The sequence below is a fragment of the Anoplophora glabripennis genome, unplaced genomic scaffold (genome assembly GCF_000390285.2).
Source record: "Anoplophora glabripennis isolate ALB-LARVAE unplaced genomic scaffold, Agla_2.0 scaffold26, whole genome shotgun sequence".
Classification (NCBI taxonomy): Eukaryota; Metazoa; Arthropoda; class Insecta; order Coleoptera; family Cerambycidae; genus Anoplophora; species Anoplophora glabripennis.
The window spans coordinates 1,910,682-1,932,609 of record NW_019416261.1 but is presented as its reverse complement, the minus strand read 5'-3'; the positions used below and the strand labels follow the sequence as shown (position 1 = coordinate 1,932,609).

Below are 21,928 nucleotides of genomic sequence, written 5' to 3'. Positions count from 1 at the left end.
TTCTCCCAATCCAACGATTGGGAAGCTGTTCATCTAGAAACTCCCTTACGGTAATTCGACAATGTGCTGGGCAGCCATCATTTTGGAATATGATATTATTTCTAACATTTAACGGAATCTCGTCTAAAATATCAGGAAGAGTTGTTCTTAAGAAATGCAAATAATTGTCTCCATTTAAATGATCTGGTAAGTAATACGGTCCTATTAACGTTCTGCCTATAACAGCTGCCCAAACATTCACGCTAAATTTTCTTTGAAAATTGGTCTCTCGTTTTAAATGAGGATTTTCTCCAATGTTACTCCAATAATGGAGATTGTGAAAATTGGTAATTCCCTCTCTAGAAAATTTGGACTCATCACTCCATAATATGCTTTTTTAAAAAAGTATCTTATTTAAGATAAAACGACNCGTAAGAAATTTTTCTAAACTTTCGTCTTTACAATTTTTTCATAGAGAGACGGACAAAAACAGGTTACGTGAATATTCCTGTACATTTTAAACTTAATTATCCAAATTTGTATGATTATTGAACATAAAAGACTGACGATTTCCTAATTTTTTTTCAGCCGTCCCCAGCACCGAACAGGTGCGCCTCCCCGTCAGACTCTCCTTACTTCCGCGGCATCCAACCTTACTCCCCAGAGAGCTTCAGGGGAATCCACACTTACTCTCCCGATAGTTTCGGCCCCCCGAGTCGCGACTATGAATACGTGGGGGTGCCGATGGAGCCACCCCCTCTTCCACAGAACTACGACCCGGATGAAGAAGAAGACACGGGTCCCTCCACTGCCGAAATCATCGCTAACCAGTCTCAGGACTATATCGATGAGAAATTAGCCGAGTATCAGGCTACGATTTATCTTCTACAAGGTAAGATTTTTTAAAATTTATTTTTACACAATACGCTTTTATATTTTTGTACTAAATATAGGGTGCTAATTAAGTACGTAAGTAAGGTTGTATAAACAGGTTGCTGCATTGATAGTGGTCAAGATACAGGGCGGTGGAATTTGAAAAACTTTCCCTTTTTCCTAAAATGATTTTATTCCCGGTCGCATGTTAGATTATAGGAATTACTTTTTAATTAAATTATGGATGTGACAACTGAGAAATATTTTCGTCATCTGAGTTTTAGTGTGACATTAACAAATGTTTCGTGATTCAATGAGCAGACGGTTTTGACTTTGGTATGCAGGGTGTTCTACAAGCTCTATGACAGACTTTAACAGACGGTTGCTGTGTTAATTTCAAACATTTTTCCTTATATGAACATAGGTAGTTTTTGTTTAGAAGTTACAAGCATTTTAAAAAACATAATTTCATATTTCAATCAAAGTAGCTTGATAAATAAAAATGATGGTTGCTATAACAACAACTATTAGGTATTTGCGTCAATTTGCTTATTCATTCGACTTAAGGTTAGCGTTCAAGTGTTACATAAAAAAATGTATTTATATACAACTGAAGAGACAAGCAGCGCGAAAATACTGACGAAGATACCCAAATAGACATCAATCTGCCCACACAGTTTTTAGTGCATCACTTCGTAGACTTCTAGAAGAACGTAATCTCGCTCCAAAAAAGGCAATTCGTCTTATTAATGCTCCTCAGCGATTAAAATTTTGTCCCTGGTTACTTCAATAATATGCACAAAATGAAAAATTCATTTCGCTTGTCATGTAGTCTACAGTGACTGTATACAAGACAGTGGCGACAATAGAGTGTATCATTTTTAATTGGTCCACGTGATTTTAGCTGCCATGTGGCATCCAGTGTCAAATTCATATGTGATGTGTCATGTGTCAGGGGCATTCTTATAGTGTTATTCAATATTTGTATTGTTTTATTTTAGTTTTGGTGAATATTAGTTATACAATATTGGGTATTCTGTGCTAAGGGACATAAAATTAAAGATTATTTGTGGAATTACTGTTATTTGCTACTGGCATTTACTCTAATTAAATTCTCTTTATAATGTGTGCGCATATATTGCTCAAAGTATCATTAAAACATCAAAAATTTGCACAAACTGTGTTGGTTCTAAAACGGCAATTTATAAAACATTTTTAAAATTTAGCGCATTTAAGAGATTTAGAGAACTTTTCTGCAATGAAGCGGTATTTTGTTTCTTCTTGCAGATGGAAAGTATTTTTACAAACATTTTTGCGATTATATCTTCACAAAACTTAAGTTTAAAAGAGTTTTTCTTAAATGAAATGTCTGGTTTAAATTTAGATGTACCAAATTGTCATCTGATCAAAAATAAAATTGTTAAAAGATTTATTATAATCCGATTAAAAATAGCTTCCAAAAAAATGCCAAAAAGCATGAAAAAAGCTTGCAAGTAAGTGTTGCTGGACAATTATTGTAACAAATACTGTCACTAGTATTAAATATTTGTTTTTGTAATATAGACCTAATAAATTTAATTGTGTAATGTACATGTGCTTAATTTTACTTGTCTAGAAAATAACAACCAATAGTTGCTATTATTATAACGAGCGTTCAAATAAAAACGTGGTCGAAGTTGGCTCTGACACATTGGACGTAGGGCGTAGCTTATAGCGACCAACTTAACCTCATTTCTCAACGAGCTGTATAGCAGCTGTCAGTTTCAATAACAAAGCGGCGATACAGCGCTTTGACAGAAGACGTTTAAGTTCATTTGCTATACGCTACGCCCTACGTCCAAATTTTCAGAACCAACTTGACCACGTTTTTATTTGAACGCTCGTTATATTTATCCTCCCCTATTGCACAACTAGATTCTACATTCATACATTATTTAAAATCACTTTCCAAGGTAGATTATTTGTTTAAAATCCGTGCGTAAAATTTATAAGAAAAATACTGTTGTACTTAATTTACTTTTTATAAAAGTTACTTTTAATTTGACATTGGATGCAACATGGCGGATGGGCGGAATATAGTCGCTATTGTCGCCACTGTCTTGTATAGAGCCACTGTAATGTAGTCTGATGAAGCGTGATTTACTAGGGACGGCATAAATAATAACACAGGCACATACAAAAAAAGTTGTTTGTACTTTTAATGCGATGTTATCCGAAGTATTTTTGCCTTCTGATCACGAATCCGATGTCAGTATTGAGCTGTCACTTCACAGGAATTTCCTAACCTCAAAATCAGGTCAAAAATAGCAAAAATTCACAAAAAAAGTATTCAAACGTTCATTTATATGGTTAAGACCACGCAGAACGTGAATCTGCGATCAGAATTGATAGTTCTTTTTCTAACCTCAAAAAAAAAAACGAGCCAATTAAGGTCAGATATCAGGAATTTTCAAAAAATAACATATTCGCACCAAATTTGGTATACGGGGGTTTTCGGGGTCGCTGATCCGATCCGAGGTTAATTGTGTAAAATTCAAGATGGCGGATCCAAGATGGCCGGTCAAATTTTCAAAAATAACAGATTCACGTCAAATTTGGTATATGGGGGTTTTCGGGGTCGCTGATTACGAATTCGAAATCAGAATTGCGAAATTCATTTTGTAATATTTTTGTTTACTTTATAACCTGAGTACCGATAATGTTTTAACCTTATTTTTTTTCGACTATATCTTGTACTTCTTTCTGTAAAAGATTTATTTACGAGTTTTCTGTCTAATCTCCGGTAATAAAGTATATAGGTAATTGATTAAATTTTTGTAAAATCTGATCTCGGATACGTGATCAGTGACCCTGAAAATTCCCGTATACCAAATTTGGCGCGAATGAGTTATTTTTTGAAAATTGGGTCGGCCATCTTGGATCCGCCATCTTGAGTTTTGCAAAATTGACCTGGAATTCGTGATCAGCAACCCCGAAAATTTCCTTATACCAAATTTGGCGCGAATGTGTTATTTTTGGAAAATTCGTGATATCTGACCCGTTTTTTTGACGTTAGAAAGAGAACCATTAATTCTGACCGCGGATTCACGTTCAGCGTAGTCTTAACCATATAAATGAACATTTAAATATAGAAAAAAATTTTTTTGTATTTTTCCTAGCACTTTTTGACCTGTTTTTTGAGGTTAGGAAATTCCTGTGATGTGAAAGTTCAATTCTGACATCGGATAACATATATCGCATTAAAAGTACAAACAACTTTTTTTTGTGTGTGGCTGTGTAATCATAATGCACATCTGGGCGTTACAAAATCAGCATGCAATTAGATCAAGACGATTTCAGTAATCTTTCAGTGTCAACGTTTGGGGTAGCATTTTCAACAATAATTTACTGCATGTACATGCTTTAAATGATCGTTTAAATGCAGATCTGTGAAGAACTTACTTGGAAAACAACATTTTTTATTTCATTTATGACGTAGGTAGAGCTTAATATTGCTCAAAATATGTGGTATTAGCACGTTAGTGCACCACCACATAGAGGGAGACAAGTAATTGCTTGGTTTAACGATCATTTCCCGAATAAATGGATAAGTCAATAAAGTCCAATAGCATGGCCACCACGTTTACCAGGTCTAAATCCTTTGGACTTTTATTTATGGGGACATATGAAGCAGCTTGTCTACCATGTTGAAATCACTACTCGTCAGCAGGCCCGGTCTGGCTCTTTCAGGGGCCGTCGGGAAAAATAGAAATCGGGGCCTATTTAGTTTTGTCTGTTATTAGGGTGCATATCGACTCTCCCAAGGAAAACTGTCGAATCTCAAATTTAGTTATACTGATTGTGAGATAATTGTATTTGAATAGTTGAGGAAATAATATTGTTCATTATTTTTTTATTTCCTATTTATTTTAATTATATATTGTTTATGTATATTTGTATAACAGTTAGTTGATTGCTATCATTATGTGTATTGTTATTTACCACTTTCTTTTTTTTTTGGACGCGTGTAAACACTTTTATGTGTATGTAACACTAGCCTTTATAAATAAATAAATAAATAAATATTACAAGAGCTAAATCGTTCTTCTTTAACAAAGTAATTATTATTTAGGTCTTAATTAGTTATTGAAGAATGATCTAAATAACATAGTTTAGGATAAGAAAAAAATGAATTTTGAATGAGTTACTACAGTTTTCGTCGTCAAAATTTTTATTGAGAAACAACTTGCTACACTAATAAGGTACAGAAAAATTAAACATTTTCTATTTTTAGATAAAAAAAAATAATTGTTAATCATCAATAATGACATAAAAGCAAAATTTATTACTATTCAGAGTCAGAGTCATCTTGGTCAATATTACTTTCTTCCTGGTGGTCAGTCTTACTAGCAGGCCGAAGGGAGTTGTAAAATCCATGATACATCGGTGGTATCAAATTAGCCTTACACAGACCCAAAAGACCGCTTAATTTTTTACCGTCAATTGGCAGCAAACCTTGATACAATCTTGGAAATTGATATTCTTCGCGTTTGCGTGTGTTTTTTGTTTGTAAGTCTAGTACTTTATGATTTTCTCCAAAATTATACACAAAAAATACTTTATTGGGAGACTGGATCGCAGTGGACTTCTCTGATTTTGCTGATTTTTACAGCCTCTCCAGTAATATCTTTTTTCCAGTTTTGTTTCTTTGCCATTGGTTTAAACATTACAAAATCTTCTTGAGACATTTCTTTTACTTTGTACTGTGGGGCAATAACTTTGGACATTTTTATTAGACTAATCCACTGATCAGGAGTGTATATAGCAGAGATACGTTTTTTTTGCAACTTCAATCACAGTATGCATGCTGTCATTTTCAGGTCATTGTCAAGAAAATGGTGTGTTATTTCCAAATCCAAAGACATTGATGCATAAGCAAACATCGTAAAAACAAAACGTTTACGGTTTTGACCACCGCAATTGTCGGAATAATGAATAACCTTTCGTATGCCATTTTCTTTACCACTTTTTAAAAAGATCCATAAACGACTTCCAATTTCATCCGGTCCTCTCGTCGATATTTGCTAATACATAACAATAGCCTTGATTGCTGCCTAAATAATAATTTGTAAAGTTGTATGTTGCGATTTTACTTTTATAATAAAAATCGCTGACTTCTGACTTGGGCATTACTAACACCTTCTGCAAATCAAAACATGCTGTTATTAGAGGTTTATAATTTTTCGACAATTCTTTATCAATGTCTTTCAGATTTCGAACCACAATTTTGTTTAAATTATGATTATTACAATCATCTTCCTCTTCCATTTTTTCTGTTCTCTTCTCGGGATCTGTATTCTTATAGGCACTACATACGGAACACTGATCTTTTTTTGGCTTAAAGAAAGCTGTATTAAATTTCATTCAATTTTCATTTCTACGTTCTTCTTTTTTCTTTTCAATTTACGGTGGCTATATCTCAAGAATTTACACAAAATTTTTTATACTATTGGCACCTCGTTTGTCGTTTGGGGGCCTATCTTCCAAAATAAGTCGGGTTTTGCCGACTTCCCGACCTGGCCAGACCGGGCCTGCTCGTCAGTAGTTACTTGAAATAATTCAGGATGCAGCTAACCAGATAAGAAATTATCCAAATCTCATTCATCCAGTGACGGAATCTTTAGTTCGAAGATGTGATGCTTGAGTTCCAACCGACGGTGGACATTTTGAACAATTTTTATAGTCTAAACAAAAACAAATCGATAACGAAGTTAATCTGAATTTCCTTAATTTCATCTTAAGAGTCTGTGGCTTAAACCACCATTTTCAGGATACCTTGTATAAAATTGTTGAATTTTTTGTATAGTTGACAATGGTGCATGTGTGGGCACCCTAAGATTTACGATATACAGATGCTTTAATTAAAAATAACGATGGTCAGTGGAAAGTTTCATACTCGGATGCATTGTCGAGGATGTATTTTTAGTCATTTTCACTTTCAGAACAAACAAACGACGCGTGAGTATTTGTGTAAATGTATCACCTTTCCATAAGGACGAACGTAGTTACACTGCGGAATGTTATTAACTTATTACATCAGGAATCGGAATAGCCCAGGCAGTTGTTTTTAATAGATTGATTTTTGTGGAACGCATTGCTCAAATTATCTGTCATTGCCAAAAATTTTATGGGAAATTTATTTGTTACTTAAAATAAATTTGTGGCTCCCGTCTAGAAATTTTATATGACTCAGTGTTGTGTAAGCGATCAATTTGGAATAACTAATGGAAATTCATCGATCCGTGTTAGAATATAATGTGTTTTCATTGTGTGGTTCTTTGTCTTCTAATGGGTTTAGATTTTCAGAAATAAAATCACCTTAATGCGTAAAATAAATATCACACATACTAGTGCAACAAATAACTCGTTTGTGTTAATATGTCACGATGGCAGAACACTCTGTATATTTTTTATAGAATATCATATTTTAATTGTCAATGCTACTCAGGACCTAGTAGCATAAAGCATGTACCTACTGCCAGAGTTCATAACCGGTCTTATGTCTGATATTCTGCTGACGAATGATCTTAATTGTCTCTTACAATTCATTAATTAAACAAAAATGACGTTACAATCTTTTGATTTCAAATACAAAAAGTGTCGTCGAACCTTGTTGTTTTCGGGCTAGGCTCTGTGGAGGTGGAGGACGAATCCGCTATTAGGCCCGCGCTGATATTCATTTCAGTTTTTATTGGATCTAAGGCCGTTACAAACGGAACTGTTTTCAGGCAATGGTAGATATTCCGTAGTAATCTTTTTAACTGGTCGTATCCAAACGTTTCCCCTTCTTCATTGTCACCATCTTCCGTGGTGTTTCTGCAAATGTTTCTCCGCGTTTGAGTCCTCAGTTTTGTAACTCGTGGCCACCAGATCCATAGGCCAGGGCATAACAGACCGAAAAAACCATCGTACTTTAAATATTATCACATGCTATATCACTATAACAGGACTATCTTATTTTTAAAATATAGCGCAAGAGAAAATTACTTACTAAAATACATAAGGATCACAAAATTATACAATTACAAAACTAAGTATACACGCAATTGATTCCGAGGGGAAAAATAGTAGAAACAAAAATATTTCAATATTTATTATTATTATTATTATAAAATTATGATATTTGTTTAACATTTTAATTTCAGGTGGAAATATACATTCTGTCAAAAAAGTATCCGCAATTTGCCCATAAAACACAACATATTCAACTAATCATTAAAATTTATTATGTCTCCTTAAAATTAGGCTCCATTTGAAGCAATACACTATTTCCATTAATCAACCCAGTCGTTAAAGCACTTTTAAACGCATATTTCGGTATGGATTTCAACTCCTCCAGTGATTTTATGGTTTCTGTCGACTGGAAACGTGTTCCGCGAAGTGGTAATTTCAGTTTGCAAAAGAGGAAAAGTTAGCAGTGGCCATACGATATTCGTTGAGCTTTTAGTCAAAAATTCATTCACAACAATCGCTTTGTGCGATGGTGCATTTACTTGGTGCAAAATTCAAGAATTGTTCTTCCATAAATCTCAAACGTCTCATAACGCCCAGATAATATTCATTGTTGACTGTTTCTTAATCCGGAAGGAATTCTGTGTGGTCAACATCTCGATAGTCAAAGAAAACAGTCAACATGACTTTGATTTTTGATCGACTTTGACGTGGTTTTTTGGTTTCGACTCATTAGAAAAGCACCACTCTGAAACTTGTTGGCTCTTTTGCAAACTCGTAAACCCATGTCTCGTCACCCGTTATGATGCATTGCAGGAATGTAGAGTCAAGCATGTCTTCAGCAACATCTTTGCAATGCTCATTTTGAAGAAATTTCAGCTCTTTCAGAACTAGCCGTGTTGCATCGCATTTCATACCCAAACATCAACTAAAATAGTGCGAAATGATTCGTGAGATATGTTTAGTTCACATGCCTGCTCTCTCAAACTATAACGACCGTTTGCAAGCACCATTTCCTTCACTTTAACGATGTTTTCTTAAGTTGAAGACGTTGAAGGGCGACTAGAATGTGACAATTTCTCGACAATGTTTGAATGCTTTGTACCATTGGCATGCTTGAGTTTTCAATAAAACTGAATTACCCTATGTATTTTCAATACGATCCAGCACAAGAATTAAATCTACTTTTGCGTGGAATTTTTAAATGACAAATTACGGATACATTTTTGACATAATCTACTAAATTACAAAATTTTATCCTACAATACAAATATTTGAAAATGAATTTTTTTACAGAGAAATATTTCATTTTTTGACCTAAAATTCATCTAGTATTACACTAACAATAATTTAAAGTAAATTATTATGTTCATCCATAAAATACGTTGGTATCTAAAAAGGTATCTAAAAATTATTTGTACAGTGTCCCTTATCTTTTTCACTTTTCTATATAGAAAAAAATGGTAAAAACCAACGTTTTGGGATTTGTTTTGAAATCTCAAAGAAATATGTCAAAAAACTATTGAATACTGTATTTTAAAGACATAAACCAAACCTTTTTTGTTTCTTTATATTGGAACACCTTGAATAATATTTTGTATTTTTTTATTAATTGACCGTCTTTAATAGATAAAGTTAATATTGCCTTGGAAGCAAATACATATTTACCTATTCTTTCCGCTATTTAATTACATTTTATTGAGAAAATTATGCTGTACCTACTTTGCAAGGTATGTATGTTCCAGAAAAAGTTTTTTTAAATAATTTGACATTGTTAACAGTTTTAGAGAAGTTACGCCGACCGCGGACAGAGGGCAGTGCGATCAGCGTCGTCAAATCTAAAAAAGCATGCCTTAAAAGGAAGTAAAAGAAAAAGTGTAATAAAGTTAAGTGTTACTTAAACTGTTAGTAGGTTACAGTCCGCACAATATTTGTTGAGATAGAATTCCAAGAAGACTTCTGCGTCACTTTCTTGGAATTAACCGCATTCAACATCCGAGATAGAAAGACATTGGTGGCGTGGCGCAGTAGTTCCGATAAAAGAACTTTATTGGCTCATTCTTTTCTTCGAATTCTATCTCAACAAATATTTTGACCAAATGTACAGGTATTTCGATAAATCGCAAGAAAATTTTCTAAAACTTTGATTTTTACAATTCTTTCCTACATAGAAAGTCGAAAAAGATAAGTAAGGTAGTGAAGTAGATGACCTTGTACATTTAAGGTGGCCATATCCCTGGCCGAGAAATCGTCAAATTTCTGGCGTTTTTAGGTACTGAAATCTTGAAAAGTAAACACGTAGAACAAAAGTAAGCACAAAAATAAAATCCTTGATGTTCTGTTTATTCATTGTTACTATTTAAATTTACTTAAATAAAATAATAACTAAAAAAAGCGTTTGTAATACATGCGTTTGCTTCTAACCCCACATTTTAAGAATTATTTTCACTTACTTATAAATAAAAGTACCTAAGACCTTGATGGTTTGATCGTTTTTTGCACCTGTTTATTCGTTTTACTGCGGCGTCTTTGAAAATACTCAGATGACATGACATAACATTCCTATTATTTGATAAGCTTTAGATTATTCAGTTATTGAATGTTTGAAATTATTTGTCTTTGTGGAAAACACTATTTAAATAATACGGCGCCCTTAATATATCGTTTTCCTTATATGTGACATATGTAATGAGTTTTTTAAACCATATTTTTTAACATAGTTTACGATATAGTTTTTTTTACAAGCTATGAATAATTGTAAGGAACTAGTAATTGTTTATTTTCTCGGTATATTTAGATATCAGTAGTAAATTTAATTGGAACAGATTTTTTTGCTAAAATACCTCATTAAACTCAAATTAATTTGGAGCCTATGTATTTCCGTCAAAGCTGCCACATATAAAACACACATATTTTTTTATGCACTTTATATCTTTCTGCATGTTGCTGAAACTCGTGCATTTTATTTGTTTATATTGCATTATAAATTTCTTCACAACTTCAAGTTAGAGTAACATATTAATTTCTAAATTGATGAACTTTAACCATCTCGTAAAACTATTTGGTGGTCTACTGTTACAAGAACTTCGCTAGGATGTTCTTAAATTTGCGCATAGTAGACTTATGATTAACCATCGTGCGTTAATCAGATGATTTTAAATTTAGACATCATCCTGTGCCAACTTTTTGGTACATTAGGTTAATAACCTAGATTTGGACAGATCTCATTTTCAATTTTTCATAAAATTAATTATAACAAATATTTTTTTAGAAAATAATATTACTGACAATCGATGTATTTGTTGTCATGAAATACAACTTTTTCACTATATATCCGGAATTTACTGCACACCGTACAGGGTGATCAGATGACAACTGGTTCACTCCCTCCCCTATGACCTCTGTTATACTAGCTGAACACATTTTTACCAACAGTACACAGATGTAGGTTTGGGGGGGGGGGGGCTACCCCTAGAAATTGTTGTTTATTTTACAATGTTATCTAGATAATCAAAAAGATTAACCTTATGAAATGCATTAAAAAGGAAGTGTTAAATTTATGATGTGTCGTTAATTTAACTCGACTCGCAAAATTCATTTGATATACACAAAATACGTGGGTTCCTCCACTCGCCCCTAAATCTGTAAGTGTTTACAGCGATGGTCATGGTTACCGTCGCGCAACAGTGAAAAATGGAGTGGGGGTAGCGTATATTTACTATGTAGTTTCTACGGATTGTTTTTGTGTGTTTTTTAAAAGATAGTAAAAGTTTAAATTATATTATAAACAGACTAACAGCACTTGCAATGCTATCTATTAAAAAAAAACAGTGGTGCGAGATATAGCAAACTTTATTAAAAAAGTAACTGAAAAGTTTATTTTATAACAAAAGAAAATAATGGACTTTCATTATTTTGTTTTTCATATTTTAATAGTAGGTACTTAAAATAAAACCCCATTATATTTGGATTTTTCTTTTCAATACTTTGTACCTAAAGTTTTACTTGAAAGAACTGAGTCGTGTCGGAAACAATTCGCCAGCAGGGAATTTTGCTAACATCCTGTACCAAATTTTCAATATGCTAACCATGCTCCTGTGTTCAGGAAAACTACGAGAATTTTGAACATTCACTGTAATTTAAATAAAACAACTTATACAGAAAGAAAATTTTACACACAAGTATTGAAAATTATTTGATGTTGATAACTATTAAATGTTAAATTAAAAATTTCTTTTTTTTTTATTAACGTCTGGCGTTTTTCAATGTAAAATCATAATTTCCCTAAAATGTATCTGAATTTTCGATTTTCTTGTCAGATTATCACTCAGAAGGGTTTGAGGCATTCATTTGAGTAAACAATTTTTACATTGGTTGCTTTGCTACGTCGTTTTATGTAGACATCTTGAGATGACGTCTGAGTTCTCTCAAAACTCTAAGATATGACATGAAGTAAGAAGATCTTTTTTTACTATAATTTGGATTACATCTGATGAAAATGATAAAGCTGCACAGCGAAGGGTAATGGTAAATTGGATCATATCAAGTTAGATCCAGTAGGGAAGTAATTTTCCTAGTTACACAAATATCTTAGATATAATTCGTACCTCTAAAAAGTACATACCTACTTATCTCTTCTTCTTTTGACAGAAAATTAACCAAAAAAACGATATGGTTATTAATCTGTGTTTAAAACAAGAACGCATTTCTTTTTTTGTGGCAAATATTTAAGTTATCTCACCTACTTTTATTGAAGTGATATTACTATCCGTTTGTAATATAAATGATGATGATAATTTCTCCGAGATATATTCATGTGGGTTGTTAACCGAAATACTTCAATTTTATGAATCTGAATACATTAATCTAGTATAAAATTAGAACGAGTTTAGTATAAACAAACAATTATATGTTATTTTTTTTAGGAATCTATTTGATATACGGTCCCATTTTATAAGACTATTAATGTGGTACAGAATGATTCGTCTGCTGAATCGGACAAAGTACATGCAGTGCCTTGTTTTGATAAAATTATGTAACAGTTGCTATTCTCGTATCGCAAATAGGAATTTTTGGATCCCATCCTAAATATATGTAATAGCGAAAAGTATTTTAGGGTTTATATATTTATATCTCGCGTACATTAATAGAAGAACTATATTTAGTTATACAACATGGTATGAAATAAAGTTACTAACATTATTCTAGTATATGTAGGATAAGTAGATAAGGTTTACTGAATTTGATTTAATTCATTCACATGATGGTCAGAAATAACAAAATACTCTTTAAAGTGTTCTAAACGCTCTCTATGTTTTAGACAATACAGAAAGAATCTTATCTTAAAGTTTTAAATAAAAAAAACTTTGGAGGTCGACAACTTTCTTAATACAAAATTGTACTGAGGTAACTTGATCGTCATGGGTTTATTTTAATCCAAGAATTTTTCTTATTTCCAATTTTTCAATTCAATTCAATTTTTGCAAAAGTAGTTTCGAATGGAAAAGAAAAATCAAAAGGATTACACAGCCCCACAAAAATGTCTACTGGCACAAAACAGTGTACCTCATTCTGATCAGTTTGCTTATACTGAAGAAAAATAAATTCGAAACTGGTAATTCTTTTGACGAATGATCATAACTATTTATCAGATACTGAGGGTGTAATTTAATACTATGTGGGGTATATATCGATTCATAAACTAAAACATGTATATTTTAACATTTATTAATATCATTAAATACATTTAGGGGCTAGGTTTACTACTGCTACTAACATTAGACTCATCAACATTCATAGGTTCATCGGTTTTAACTTCTTTATTATTATTGACTTCTTTGACACCTTCTGCTTTTGTGTCTTCCTTCTTTGGTTTCGAAATTGTTTCATCGTTACCCGTACTAGGATTATCTGGGACCGTTTTTGGTTCTGGACTAACATATCCTGTGACGTCAACATTACTGTTGGTTTGCAAATTGAGATAAATCGGTCCACCATCTTCCTGCTCTAACTTTGCCTCACACGTATCTTCGCGTTTAGTGATATCACCTTCAGGCCTAAGCGGCATGGCCTCATCTGATACATTTTTCTCTTTGGTATCCTTACTTTTGTCCGAACTTTCACTGCCCTCGTCCAATTCTGGTATGTTGCCCAAGTCAGGTAAGGTATCTTCACTGGGAGTAATGATGTTTTCCATTAATTCTGTGTCAATCTTTCCTTCTTCGATTTCGAATGCTTTGCGACTTAATTCTTCGTCTACTTGGTTTTCTATATTTTTCATTTCCTCATTGCTTAAAAGTTTAATGCTTTCCTTGACCCACGGTTTGTTTAATTCTTCGTTTAGTTTATTTACAAATTGCTTTATTTTGTTTAAGGTGTACACAGACCGAATTTGGATGTTTTCGATGAGATCGTCATTAAGAGTTTCTATAATAAATAAAAATTCCCTAAAAATTAAGGATATGACTCCTTCTATGTAGGTCGGGTGATTCTTCAGAATAGCGTCTTCTTTAACGGAGAATATGTCACAGTTATTGTCAACTTTCAGCACATCCATAGTTTCTCCAGCATACAGATCAATGGTATCGTTCTTGAAATCACATATATACTCATTCAGTGCGAGTATATCTTTATATTTCTGATCCTCTAGTTTTTTGTTCAGCTTTTCAAGCATAATGGATATCTTTGCTAGTATTTTTATGGCGCCTTTCTTCACTTCGCTGTTTGTACTTACAGCAAGTATTTTCAAATCCTTCAGGTATTTATCACCACTCTCACTGCTACTGCAATCTAGGGACGGACTGATCAATTCCATTATACCAAACATGGGTACGAATCTGTACAAATACCTGCAGTCTTTTGTGAACATGTTGAAGTATGGTATGATATTTTCGGAGGTCCAACTGATTCCATACTGTTTCGCTAATAGAGGTAATATTATAGGTGCTGTTCTTCGTATGGCGAAGACTGGGTCTCCTAGTAAAGCCGCGTAGAAGATTTTTAAATTTTCCGCAAAATATTCTTTGGAAGAAAACTTTGCGATGTGCATAAATGCCACGAAGATGCTCCTCCTCGTCCTCCAATGCGACTGTGAATTAATAATAAGTGACCTAACGACATTCTTAATGGAATGCATTGATAATGTTAGGTCTACATTGGTGGGCAAGCAGTTCAAATTCTGCAACATGTTGGCTTGGATGGGCATGGAAGTCTCGTTCTCCAGAACATCCACCAGCAAAGGCAGAATATTCTTCCGGAAACATTCTTCTCTGAGGAGCGAACTTAAAGCCAGGATATTTGAAGACAAGGCCAGTTTGACTTCATGACTTGGATCGTTTATAAGAAGATGAATTTGGGGCATAACGCTCTGCTGGAAAACTGGTTCGAAGTTGTCTTCGAATTTCGGCTGGTTCTTATACGTTTCCTGTAAATTTTTGGAGTAGTCGAAGAGATTTTTCGCTACCACTATCCGGACTTCTGGTTCCGTATCTTTGACGAGTTTCTGGAACAGTGCCAAAATTTTCCCCCTTGTTTTACCGAATGGGATTACTCGTTGTAACTCCGCTATGTAGTATGCTAGTCGCTGTCGGATTCTCCAAGAAGGATTGTCTAAAAATATATGTATTAAATGTAAACGCAAATATTTTACACATTTCAACAGTACCATTTATAAGGGAGATGCACATATACAGGGTGGGCCACCAGTAACGCCTCGGTCTAGGGACTAAACGGCAAATGTTACAGAAACCTGTTTAAGTGGATATGTGTAGGTTGATTACGGCTACATTTTAAAAATATTTTGAAATATACAGGGTGTGCAGGAAAAGCGTACCATATCAAAGTTATGTTTTTTTAAATGGAACACCCTGTATTTTACTGCATTTTTGAAAGCACCGTAAAAAAATAGGTGAACTTTATTAAAGGTTCTGCATACCTAGGACTTACAGTTTGTGAGATATTTCAATTTTAGTGAAAATGCAGGCATAGCGTAGAAATTTAATATTAGCAATAAAAAAATAATTTTAAGGAAGCAGCTTTGGAGGGTCTATTTTAGATCCTTGAAGTTATAAATTGTTATATTTGTCGTCACTTAGTATTATACAGGGTGTTCAAAAAACTGCTGAATACTTCTCTCAACTTTAAACAGCAATAACTTGGTTATTTTAAATGGAACACCCAGTATATTTTTACTTTGGGAGTTGGGAAATTTAAAACTCTTTCAAACTGTGTATAGGTTCCCTATACCTATCTCTAACGGTATTGGAGATATTTGTGCCGTTTCGTTTTTTATCGATTTTTTTTGTAAGATGTATCCACGTGTCTTTATCGAGGTCTTTACTGAATTGATTTGGGTTCTTCTTGATGACGTCTCTTTAAATATATTGAGAAAAATGAGGATGCAATTAGATGGCGCACCTGCAAATTTTTCATATTCAGTGAGAAATTATTTAAATCGAAAATTTAGTAACAAATGGATAAGTAGGAATGGTGCATGTCAGTGGCCACGTAGGAGTCCAGACCTCACCGTAATGGACTTATTTGTTGCGAGCTATATAAAAAATCTTGTACACAATGTTCCACCTACTACTTGCGATGATATTGAAGGGAAGGATTAGAGATGCATTTGCGTGAGAATATAATTTGAAGATAGAATAAGATGTATTCAAGAGAATGGTTATCAATTCGAACATCAATTAAAATTTTTCTTTGTTTCTTCTAAAAGTAAAATTTCCTTTTATCATAATCATGACAATATTAAAAAAAGTTTTCTAATAAAAAATATTATTTTATAAGCAGAATAATTATAAAAAGTTATTAATTTTGTATATGTTTGTAGTAAGTAACTGAATTATTTATGAGCATGAAAAATATTTATTAAAGAAAATTTTAGTTTTAGAAGAAACAAAGAAAAATCTTAATAGATGTTCGAATTGATAACTATTCTCTTGAATACAGCATCTTATTCTATCTTCAAATGATATTCACACATTCCTTCGAATATTTGGGGTGATTGTAGAAAATGCATCTCTAATCCTTCCCTTCACATCATCGCAAGTAGTAGGTGTACAAGATTTTCTAGATAGCCCGAAACAAAGAAGTTCATTACGGGAGGTTTGGACACCTAGGTAGCCACAGACATGGATCATTCCTACCTATTCATTTATTACTAAATTTTCGATTTACATAATTTCTCACTGAATATGAAAAGTGTGCAGGTGCGCCATCTAATTGCATTGACATTTTTCTCCTTATATTTAAAGAGACGTCATCAAGAAGAACCCAAACTAATTCAAAAGACCTCGATAAAGTCACGTGGATACATCTTACAAAAAAATTCGATAAAAACGAAATGGCACAAATATCTCCAATACCGTTAGAGATAGGTATAGGGAACCTATACACAGTTTGAAAGAGTTTTAAATTAATTTCCTAACTCCGAAAATAAAAATATACTGGGTGTCCCATTTAAAATAACCTAGTTATTGCTGTTTAAAGTTGAGAGAAGTATTCAGCAGTTTTTTGAACACCCTATATAATACTAAGTGACGACAAATACAACAATTTATAACTTCAAGGATCTAAAATAGACCCCCAAAGCTGCTTCCTTAAAATTATTTTTTTATTGCTAATATTAAATTTCTACGTTATGCCTGCATTTTCATTAAAATGAAATATCCCACAAACTGTAAGTCCTAGGTATGCAGAACCTTTAATAAAGTTCACCTATTTTTTTACGGTGCTTTCAAAAATGCAGTAAAATACAGGGTGTTCCATTTAAAAATACATAACTTTGATATGCTACGCTTTTCCTGCACACCCTGTATATTTCAAAATATTTTTAAAATGTAGCCGTAATCAACCTACGCATATCCACCTAAACAGGTTTCTTTAACATTTGCCGTTTGGTCCCTAGCGACCGAGGCGTTACTGGTGGTCCACCCTGTACATTTGAGTGTAACGCAAATTCTAACGATCCATGATCTAACGTTTCTATATTTCAATTTTATTAAGCTTCTTAAAAGATCTATAGGACAAAATAAATTTTGGGCTCTATTTGCAACTATTTTGGTAACAGCATTTTAGTTTAATGATGGTGGGAGAGATCGACGTCGATTGTAACAAAAATGAAATGAGTTTGGAGTCTAAAACGTTTGAATTTTAGTATTTTCCTGTGTATTGTAACTGAGTCAAATCTAAATTTAGTCCAAAAGTTAGACCAACAAGTTAGTCCAACAAAAATACAGTGATAAAGAAAAAATAAATTTAACTAGTTTCAAGTGACACTAGACCGGATGAAATGTAACTCATCAGGGGCAGTTGTAACAGGATGTATCTAATGATATTTAATTTTAAAATAGAGTAAAGTGAGAATAAAGATATAATCTAAAACGAAAGTTAATTACCAATACATAATAAAAATTGCAATGGTGGGATAAAATGTAAATTTAAAATATAGAAATATAGTAAAACATCTGGCGTTAAAATAAGAAGGGTAGATATTTTTCTTAGGAATCTGTAGATTACGTAAATCTTTATGTGGAGGTCAGTTTCTCAGCAGTAATAATGTGTTTCTCAGAATATTAATCTGAAGTTAATTAACATATTTTAGATAGAAAAATAGTCCAGTTATAGGTAATTCGTTTTTTTAAACTACAATTAAACTCTTGTACTTGTTATTAATTTTTAAAGCACTGTGTTTAGTTTGTGAATCTCATTACTAACGGCTTCTGACCTTGGCCTAGTTTAGGTGAATTATTTACATTGTAGTATCAATCCACCTTAGGTGATATAACAAAAGGGCGCTAAGCGAGCAAAAAACAAATTATCAACAATAATTTGGCAAAATGAGAATGGCTGAATATATAACCACTATTTCATGCAGTACTTTCTGCGCGAACAATTTGTTTTTCAGTACTGTGTTGGTTTTCACCATTTTCAGTTGTTTTGTAAATCGGCGCTGAAAAGGTGATGTACTGAAGTAGAGTGTTCTAGTCATCTGAGTTGACAAAAATCTAAATAATGGAGAAATTGAATGTTTGACATACATATCACAATTGAAACCATTAGAAGTTTAATTCAATTAGTTTGTAAGACAACAAACAAAATCAAAGAATATTTTTGAGAAAATCTACCACTAATTTACAAATATTGATCTAATGACTAATGTTGAGAGAGTTTTAAGAAGAATTAAAAGAACATGTTTTTTTCTCCTAAACATTACGTTAATCATTATCAAAATGAAAAAAATTTTTCTCGACTTTTTGAAAAAAAAACTTCGAAAATCGATCTTATAAATGCGTCTATAAAATCAGCTTTGCATTTAATGCAACTAAATAAAGACTAGTAAAGTAGTCGTATCAGAAACGACTAGATTTTGTTTTCTGATTTTTTTTTAATCAAATGATATCTAATGTAAAATTGTGGGAAAAGAAAAATTCTTCTATTTCATTTTGATAATGGTTACATAATGTTTAAGAGAAATAAAACTGTTCCTTTAAATATTTCCAAAACTCGTCAATTTACAGGTTTAGTGTGGGTACATTGAGCTGTAAAAATTTCTCTCAACATTAGTTTTTTCATCAATAATTGTAAATAGCCGTAGATTTTCTAAAATTTGTTTCCAAATTAATGTCAAGGATGAAAAAATATTTTTTTTATTCGAAAACCGCGATAGGTCCTTGTAGAGAGGTTTATTCAAGTTTTCACGCCCTTAAATTTACTGTCCTTAGTTACTGAGATATTGATGGTCAAAGAAAAGGATCCTTTTTCATTCAAAGCCGGTTATTTTAACAAAATATTGACGTACAGAGACAAAAAAAACAAACTAAAGCTGAATAATCAAGCTAACTAGCCTATGCATCAGTTCAAGTGAAAACATTTTCCTGAGCCCATGGACCCTTAAAAATAAATAAAAAAATTTGGAAATCTCGCTCGAAAAATTTTTTTGTTAACAGATCTTGAAACTAGAAACTAGTAGTTTCAAACTGCTTTTTTTTTTATTTCGATAGGACCATTTCCTGTCAGCTTGTCAAAAATCACTCTTAAATTTCTGATTTTTTTTGTTCCCTTATTTTTTTTCTAATAGTGTATTTGCATTCGCCGTAAAAATGTGCGTATGAGATTGTAAATAATTTTACATTCTGTTACGGTGGTACCAGATTACTTACAAAAGTTTTTGAATTATTCAAAAAACGTGATATGTTAAGATTGTATTTTCGTATAATTTTGGAGATATTTATTTCAATTAAAAAAAAATTGTTGGAAAGTGTATTGACATTTAACATTAAGCAGTCTAATTGTTTGAATAACAACCAGAAATTATTATATCTATTTTTATAATTATGTCGTTAAAATTAATCTAGTTTTTTAGTTTAGTGTAGTTTAGTTGTTTGAATAATAACCAGAAATTGGAGAACTGAACAATTTCTTAAACGTGACTGAACAAAAGTGGGTAATTAACAAAAAACGTAATTAGAAACAAATTTACCAGAAGCATAATAATCTTAAATTTATTTTTCAAAATATCGAGCTCATTGATTTATACAATACTTTAAGCATTTTAGCAGTTTTCAAAATTGAACTCCATAGCAGTAATGGAACTAAGCTTAAGAATGAAAACCGCTTAAAGTTCTTATACTTATGTTTCACAGTTTACGAGTAGCCGCTTAACCTTTCTCTTTCACATTGTCAAATATCTTGGTGTTGGTTCTAAATACGAAAAGATTTTATATCTCACATTACTGCTCCCCTTATTGTGTGGCATATATTATAAGACATCTCATATAATAGAGTTGTGAGATACAAAGACTTTTATAAGTTTTCAAAAAATAGTTGTACCCATATTGGTTGACCCACTCCAAAATAAAATCAAAATAACTGATATATACCCATAGCATGCAATTAAAAATTTCTGAAATTGTATAAATTTAATAGTTCTTATTCACCTATTTTAGATAAATGATGAAAAATATGTTACAATTAGTGATTTCTTCTTATTGCACTAATTTTGATTACAGCTGACGACTGCCAAATGTTTGTTTCAACTGACACCCTGTTTCAACCGATATCGGTCTCCCATGTATTTGCTGTTATTTACAAAAATTAATTTAGAATCAAGGAAAGGTGACGGACGAGCATAATTACTATAAGAAAATACTTACTTACCAGCCCAAGTTTCAATAGTTTTAAATATAAACTCATCTATCTCCTTCTCTGTTAGCTTTTTGGCTAACGCAAGAGCTACATCTACAGCGAATACCCGTACAGAATCCTGCAACAATACTGACTTTGACAAATATTTCGAAAATGAAGAAAGGGTTACCCAAACTATTAATTTTTTCAAGTAATTTTCTGTCATTTTATTATTAACATATTTAAACTACAGTGAAAATAAAGTGAATTATCTTACCATAGCGTCATTGACAATGTTATCGAAGACGGGAATAAATTCGTTCTTCACAGTGTCTTTGTCCATAATGTCGATGAGTTCTAGTAAATTAATTGCAGCAACTTTTCGCACTATAGGAGAATCATCTTGGATCAGCATCCGGAAACTATTTCTCAATTCGAATTTTTTTTCATCGCTTACCTTAGAGTAGATTGTCTAAAAAAGAATTTAAATTACATTACATTCAGTCTTTACTTTAATTAAACAAACATTTCGTAAATGTATATCGATAGAATATAATTTTAAATACATATACAGGGATGGCTAGAAGTACGGAATAAAATTCATATCTTTTGAATGAGTTATTTTTTTTAAACACCGAAACACGTTAACTGATTTTGATTTTTTCCCATCTTTCGGTTATATAATAATTAATTTTTCTTCAACCCCCTAACCCTTAGCTACCCCTACTTTTTTTTCAAATGGAAACATAAGGCATGAGGGGGCTCGTTGAAAAGCTTATAGAAAACCGAATCCAGCCATACCAAATAAACAAGTTTTATTTTTTCAATAGCAAGGTTTTTAGGGTTGTATAAAACACCTACTTAACAAGTGAAATAAAATTTAATTATCTTCAGTGTTATCCTCCATGAATTTGCACAGAATAAAATAAATCTTTTTTGCGTTAGCAGTGATAGG

At 32.4% G+C, this 21,928-nt stretch overlaps 2 protein-coding genes across 3 annotated transcripts in view; one reads left to right on the top strand and one right to left on the bottom strand.

Moving 5' to 3' along the window:
- LOC108905816 (nesprin-1) overlaps positions 1–21,928 on the top strand; it is a 423,696-nt gene that overhangs the window by 54,977 nt on the left and 346,791 nt on the right. The window contains exon 3 of the mRNA XM_018708877.1: positions 568–871. Within this exon, the coding sequence (XP_018564393.1) occupies positions 568–871 (304 nt within the window). The remainder of the gene's footprint in view (positions 1–567; positions 872–21,928) is intronic.
- The window catches only part of LOC108905870 (serine/threonine-protein phosphatase 2A 65 kDa regulatory subunit A alpha isoform), a 31,255-nt gene continuing 22,880 nt past the window's right edge, over positions 13,554–21,928 (bottom strand). For both annotated transcript variants that reach the window (XM_018708933.2, XM_018708924.2), the window contains exons 4-6: positions 21,251–21,445; positions 21,007–21,112; positions 13,554–15,450 (exon numbers count right to left, since the gene is read on the bottom strand). In XM_018708933.2, the coding sequence (XP_018564449.1) occupies positions 13,589–15,450; positions 21,007–21,112; positions 21,251–21,445 (2,163 nt within the window). In that variant the 3' untranslated portion in view covers positions 13,554–13,588. The remainder of the gene's footprint in view (positions 15,451–21,006; positions 21,113–21,250; positions 21,446–21,928) is intronic.